General features: G+C 57.0%; 1 protein-coding gene across 1 annotated transcript; it reads left to right on the top strand.

Moving 5' to 3' along the window:
• Window positions 1–3,741: 3,741 nt before the first annotated feature.
• PRF1 (perforin 1) lies at window positions 3,742–6,539 on the top strand. Its single transcript, XM_082072463.1, has 2 exons — window positions 3,742–4,357; window positions 4,982–6,539. The coding sequence occupies exons 1-2, from the start codon at window positions 3,837–3,839 to the stop codon at window positions 6,285–6,287; spliced, it is 1,827 nt and encodes a 608-aa protein (XP_081928589.1). The 5' UTR covers window positions 3,742–3,836; the 3' UTR covers window positions 6,288–6,539.
• Window positions 6,540–7,006: the final 467 nt, after the last annotated feature.

The raw sequence follows: 7,006 nt of genomic DNA, 5'->3' as shown, positions 1-7,006 counted from the left end.
CTCCTCTGCTGAGCCGTGAACAGGGAGAAAGGCAGGGAGAGAAGCTGTCAGAAATGCTCCAGGGCTTGGGCACCGTGGCCCCAGGCCCAGTGCGGAGGGTGAGGAGACCCTTCCCTGATGCAGACGCTGCTGCTGCTGCTCCAGCTGCTCCTGCTGCTGCTGCAGGACCTGCTCCTCGTGTGGCCGCTCTGGGTGCAGAGCAGCCGCCCCCGGTCCTGCAGGGCGCTGCACAAGTTCTCCATGTTCTCCATGAAGACCCAGCCACCTTGGTCAACTGATTTCTGCCCTCAAAGACGGACTCCATCATTCCAGGTCAAATTTCCAGTTTCTACCACCACTGCGTGTTGGTTTTCACATCAGATCTCCATAATTAACAGTTGCAAAATGCTTTGAGATAGTGCTACAAAAATAGGAGCAGTTGAAAGAAGGGCAGAACGTCTACTATCAGCATGTGCTTCATTAGTACTGCTTGTTTTTGTCCTCAGAGCAGTATCACTGCCTTCTCCTTTGAGTTCCTATTAACCAAGGGAACGGTGTCAGTGTTGGGGATGGCACAGAGGCAAAAGAAGTTTCTGCAGGGCCGTGAAAGGAGGATGTGCTGGAACACACGAAGTGTCTTCTGGAAAGCTGAGGGAAGCGGAGGCTCCCGAGAAGGACGAGTGACTTCCTGCAGGTTGGACTGCTGATAGAATGCGAGTAAAGAACCTCGATGGTAAAGCTGTAGAGTTAGTGCAGGATTGGAGAGGAGTCAATAAAATTAAGCCTTACACATTGTTAACTGAATTACGGTTATGTTATTGAACCAACATCAGTAAACTCTGTCTTGCATGACGTTACGGGCAACAGTATTGGGCAGGGGATGCTTCTGGCCAACCTGAGGTCTCTGTTAACACACTGCCAGGTAGATTTTACTGATGCTGGTTCGAGGGGCAGCTGTCCGGGCTCAGAGACATCACTCTCATTGCTCTCTCTGTCTTTTCAGCGGCTCGTCTCGCAGTATCAGCTGCCAATTTATTTCCAGTTTCCTGATCAGTGTCTCCTTTTTGATGCTCCTTGAAATGCATGATGGCAACTTTTCTAGTAACAGCACAGCGTCTGACAACTGGAGTATCACATTTAATCTGTTCTCCTTGTGCTGTTAATAAACGTGGCCCTTTTCAAATGCTCCAAATGTTAATCTTCTCTTTGGAAAATTCTAAAGCTCGTGTGTGTGCAGGTCTATCTAAAATCCCTCATTGGCTTCAGTGTCCTCTCCTTTGCCCCTCCCCCCCCCCCCGAACTCCTGGGTCCCTCTGGATTCCTGGGCCTCTTCCTGAACTTCTGGGTCCCCCAAAAACCTGGGGGACCCCCCAAAACCCCGGGACTCCCCAAATACCTTCGGGGTCCCCCCAGGGCCACCAGGTCTATCTTGAATCTCCCATTGGCTTCAGTGTCCCCTCCTTTCCCCCCCCCTCCCCAACTCCTGGGTCCCTCCCGATTCCTGGGTCCCCTCATGAACTTCTGGGTCCCCCAAAAACCTGGGGGATCCCCCAAAAGGCCGGGCATCCCCCAAAAACCTCGGAGTCCCCCCAGGGCCACCAGGTCTACCTAAAATCCCTCATTGGCTTCAGTGTCGCCTCCTTTGCTCCCCCACCCCGAACTCCTGGGTCCCTCCGTATTTCTGGGTTCCCTCCTGAACTTCTGCGTCCCCCCAAAACCGGAGAGACCCCCCAAAGGGCCGGGGACCCCCCAAAAACCTCGGGGTCCCCTCAGAGCCAGCAGGTCTACCCAAGACCCTCCCAGGGCCACCAGGTCTACCCAGCTTCCCCCCATTGGTGTTCCCCCACCCTGAACTCCTGGGTCCCCCCGAACGCCTGGGTCCCCCAAACTTCTGTGTGTCCCCCCAAAAAACACCTTTTTTTGGGGCAATAAAGCGTCTGATTTTTGCACTTAATGTCTTGGATTTTGGGTCCCGTGGGTGCATTTTGGGTCCCTGGGTAGATTTTGCTTCCCGGACGCCTGGGTCCGCCCAAAGCCCCACCCTCCCCCCCCCCCCTGCTGCCCCACATCCTGTGTCTGGGGTTTTTTGGGGGGAAGGGCCCGGACACCCGGGTCCCTTCTGGGTGGGGGAGGGGCGGGGACACAGGCGTCCGGGCGTGGGGGGTGTGAAGCCACAGGGTGGGGGAGGATGTGACGGGTCCTCCCCTCAGTGTCCCCATTCGTGTCGCTGCCGCTGGTGAGTACGGAGGGACCCAGGCGTCCGGGGGGGGACCCAGGCGTCCGGGGGGGTTTGGGGTTCCCCCTTGTCCCCTTCCCTCTGTGTCCGTGTGTCCCCTCCCGTGTCTATGTGTCCCCTCCCCAGCCACGTGTTCTTGTCCCAATGTCCCCCATGCCCCCAATGTCCCCAAAACCCCCATGTCCCCATGTTCCCCATGTCCCCATGTCCCCTATGTCCCCAATGTCCCCCTGTCCCCCTGTCCCCCTGTCCCCTCATGTCCCAAAGTCCCCCAGTGTCCTCATGATGTCCCCACAAAGTCCTCATGTCCCCACCCCCACATTGTCCCCATGTCCCCAATGTCCCCATAACCTCCACGTCCCTATGTCTCCCAATGTCCCCATGATGTCCCCACAACGTCTCCATATCCCCCCACATCCCCATGTCCCCACCCCCACATTGTCCCGATGTCCCCCCATGTCCTCCTGTGCCCCTATCCCCCGTGGCCCCACAGCGTCCCCATGTCCCCCCGTCCCACAACGTCCCCGTGTGCCGCCATTGCCCACAATGTCCCCATGTCCATATTAACCCCTTTGTCCCCATTATGACCATTATCCCATTATCTCCATTACCCCCATTATCTCCATTACCCCATTGTCCCATTATCCCCGTAGTTCCCATTGTCCCAGTTATCCCCATTGTCCCATTATCCCATTATCCCCATTGTACCCATTGTCCCATTATCCCCATTGTGCCCATTGTCCCCATTGTCTCCATTGTCCCCATTACCCCCATTCTCCCATTAATTGTCCCCATTATCCCCATTGTCCCATTATCTCCATTATCCCCATTGTCCCTATTGTCCCCCTTATCCCATTATCCCCACAGTCTCCATTGTCCCCATTATCTCCATTATGCCCATTATCCCATTACCCCCATTATCCCATTACCCTCATGATCCCATTAATTATTCCCATTGTCCCATTATCCCATTGTCCCCATAGTCCCCATTATTTCATTATTTTCATTATCCCCATTATCCCCTTATCCCATTGTCCCCATTGTCCCCACTGTCCCCATTGTCCCCATTATCCCATTAATTATCCCCATTGTCCCGTTGTCCCCATTATCCCATTAATTATCCCCATTATCCCATTACCCCCATTATCCCATTACCCTCATTATCCCATTAATTATTCCCATTGTCCCATTATCCCATTGTCCCCATAGTCCCCATTATTTCATTATCTTCATTATCCCCATTATCCCCTTATCCCATTGTCCCCATTGTCCCCACTGTCCCCATTGTCCCTATTATCCCATTAATTATCCCCATTGTCCCATTGTCCCCATTATCCCATTAATTATCCCCATTATCCCATTACCCCCATTATCCCATTACCCTCATTATCCCATTAATTATTCCTATTGTCCCATTATCCCATTGTCCCCATAGTCCCCATTATTTCATTATCCCCATTATCCCCTTATCCCATTGTCCCCATTGTCCCCATTATCCCATTATGCCCATTGTCCCCATTATCCCATTAATTATCCCCATTATCCCATTACCCCCATTACCCCATGATCCCATCCCCTCATCCCCCCACAGCCCTATCACCCCCCATTGTCTCCCCAGGCCATGCCGCCCCCGCTCCTCCTCCTCCTCCCGTGCGTCCTGTCCCTCTGTCCCTCCGCCGCCCCCCGATGTCACCACGCTCGTGGCGCCGCCTGCGCCGCCCCCCACGTCCCCGGCGCCTCCATCCTGGGCTGGGGCCTGGATGTCACCACCTTGGCCCCTGCCACTGGCCGCGTCCTCGACGTTGATGACGATGATGACATCACCGATGACGTCACTTGCGTGCTGTGCCCCAACCCGTTGGTCGGGGGGCGGCGCTTCCGGCTGCCGCGGGGGGTCGGGGCGTGGCGCGCGGGGCGGCGCTGCCAGCAGGGGACGCTGGTGCTGCGGGGGGCGGGGGCGCTGGCGGGGGTGGCAGGGGGCAGGGCGGGGGTGGCCATGGAGTGGCGCGTGGGGCTGGAGGGGAAGGGAGTGTCGGTGGGCATGGCCGGGTCCAGGTCACGGGCGGCCGAGTTTGCGCTGGGCCGGTGGCGCGAGGACGCGGTGTCGTTCGTCAGGATGCGGGCGCAGTGCACGCTCTACTGGTGAGTGCAGCGGCATCTTCATCATCTTCATCCTCATCCTCTCCTTCATCTGAACCTGCATCTTCATTGTCATCCTCATCTTCATCTGAATCTGAATCTGAATCTGCTTCTTCATCTGCATCTTCATCTTCATCATCTGCTGCTTCATCTTCACTCTCATCTTCATCTGAATCTGAATCTGCATCTTCAACTTAATCATCTGCTTCTTCATCTTCATCTTCATCCTCCTCTTTACCTGAATCTGCATCTTCATTTTATCTGCATCTTCATCTTCATCTGAATCTGAATCTGAATCTGAATCTGCTTCTTCATCTTCATCTTCATAGTCATCCTCATTTTCATCTTCATCTTCATCTGCTTCTTCATCTTCTTCATCCTCATCTTCATCTTCATCTTTGTCTTCACCTTCATCAGATTCTTCATCCTCATCTTCATCTTCATCTGAATCTGAATCCGAGTTTGAATCTGAATCTTCATCCTTGTCTGAATCTTCATCTTCATCTTCATCTTCATCTTCATCTTCATCTTCATCTTCATCTTCATCTTCATCTTCATCTTCATCATCTTAATCTTCATCCTCCTTCCTCATCCTCCCCATAACTCACCCCCATTTTTCCCCCCCAGGACGTCCATCGCCCCCCGTGCCCGCCCCTCCCCCCACTTCCTCCACGCCCTCCGCTCCCTGCCCCCCAACTTTACCGCAGCCACCGCTGCCGACTACGCCGCCCTCATCGCGGCCTACGGGACACACAGCATCCACGGCGCTCGCCTGGGCGGCCGCCTGGATGCCGTCACCTCCATCCGCACCTGCCGGGCAGCCATGACAGGCTCCAGCCTACAAGAAGTGGCCGATTGCCTGGGGGCCGAAGTCTCGGCTGCAGGCCGCTCCGCCGCCATGGCCACCGCGTGCCGCCGGGCCCGCGCCGCCAACGACGCCAACGCCACCTTCCACGAGCTCTACGCCGAGCGCCTGGTGGAGGTGGACGGTGGCCGCCAAGATGGCGACCTCCTCTACGGCGACCCCAACGCCTTCCCAACATGGCTACGTGGCCTCCCCACACATCCGGGGCTGGTGGGCGCCGACGTGCGGCCGCTCCACACTGTCCTGGCGCCGCGGGACCCACATCGCGCCGCCCTACGTGCCGCCGTCGTCGACTACATTGCCCGCAATGCATTGCGGGTCAACTGCAGCTGCAGCGGCCATCTTGGCGCCGCCGGGCCTTGTTGCGCATGCTCAGCCAATATGGCCGCCGCGTGCTGCTCGCAGCACCGCGGGTTGGCGCGGTTGCGGGTGTCAGTGAAAGGGGGCGAGGGGTGGCGCGGGGACCATCTATCGGGGACAGACGCTTATGTCCGGGTGTATTATGGGGGACGCGAAGCGCGGACGCGCACCATATGGAACAACCAGCACCCGCGCTGGGCGGCCATCTTGGATTTGGGGACGGTGACACTGGTGCCCGGCGCCATGTTGAAGGTGGAGGTTTGGGATGAGGACAGCAAATGGGATGACGACTTGTTGGGGGCGTGTGAGGAGCCACTATTGGCTGAGGGGGGAGGCAAGCGTGATGTCATCTGTTTCCCTGGTGGGGGGCGGTTGGAGTTTGGTTATGAGGTGACGTGTGGACCCGCTTTGGGGGGGCCATATTGTCATGATTATGTCCCACAACCTCCCGGAGACATCGGGGGGGTCCAGGGCACCTCCTATTGGCCCAACGACCCCCGTAACGACCCCCATAATGACCCACATAACGACCAAGATGGTGCCGGGAATCCCCTCCCCAGCGCCCCCTGGTGGCCGCCAGGGGTTAATGAATCAGGGGGCGACTCTCAAGTCCCTGGGGATGACGGGGACATGGGGGACCCCACGGATGCATTCGGGGAGCTCCCGGAGACATTTATGGGGCCCTGGGAGAGGCATCCAGACCCATAAGTTGTATCCAGATCCATAAGTTGTACCCAGACCCGTAAGTTGTATCCAGATCCGTAAGTTGTTCCCAGACCCATAAGTTGTACCTGGACCCATAAGGTGTATCCAGACCCATAAGTTGTACCCAGACCCATAAGTTGCATCCGAACCCATAAGGTGTACCCAGGCCCATAAGTTGTACCCAACCCCTCCCGGCCTCCAGGCGGCGCCACTGGTGTCGCAAGGGATGATGGGAATAAAGAGCTTCTCGCTGCACTTGTGGGTCTGGGGGACACTGGGGGGCACTGGGTGGGGAGGAACCAGCCAGTCAGGAACTCTGGGCGACCAATGAGGACTGAGTCCTGAAAGGGCCAATCAGGAGCCTCAGGAGCCCCTGGAACCACCAATCAGGACTGAGGGTCTGTGGGGCCCCTCGAAACCGCCGTTTTCTCCCCAAATCTATGGGGCTCCTTGAAACCAATGGGGACTCCCAAAATCTATGGGGCTCCTTGAAACCACCGTTTTGTCCCTGTTTCGGGTCCCAGATGTGGGGCGGGGGGGGCGGGTCCTGCCCTGAGCGGAGTTTCCTGCCCCACTCACCACTTCCTGTCCCGGTTCCCGCGCCAATGGCCGTGGCTCCACAGGTACCAGGGGGACGCATTGGGGGTTATGGGGCAGCCATGGGTGTTGTGGGGCAGCCATGGGAGTTATGGGGCCTTGGGGGGCTCAGGAAGGACTTGGGG

The sequence above is a fragment of the Streptopelia decaocto genome (genome assembly GCF_964273445.1).
Source record: "Streptopelia decaocto genome assembly, chromosome: 25".
NCBI lineage: Eukaryota > Metazoa > Chordata > Aves > Columbiformes > Columbidae > Streptopelia > Streptopelia decaocto.
This window is presented reverse-complemented; position numbering and strand designations above follow the sequence as displayed.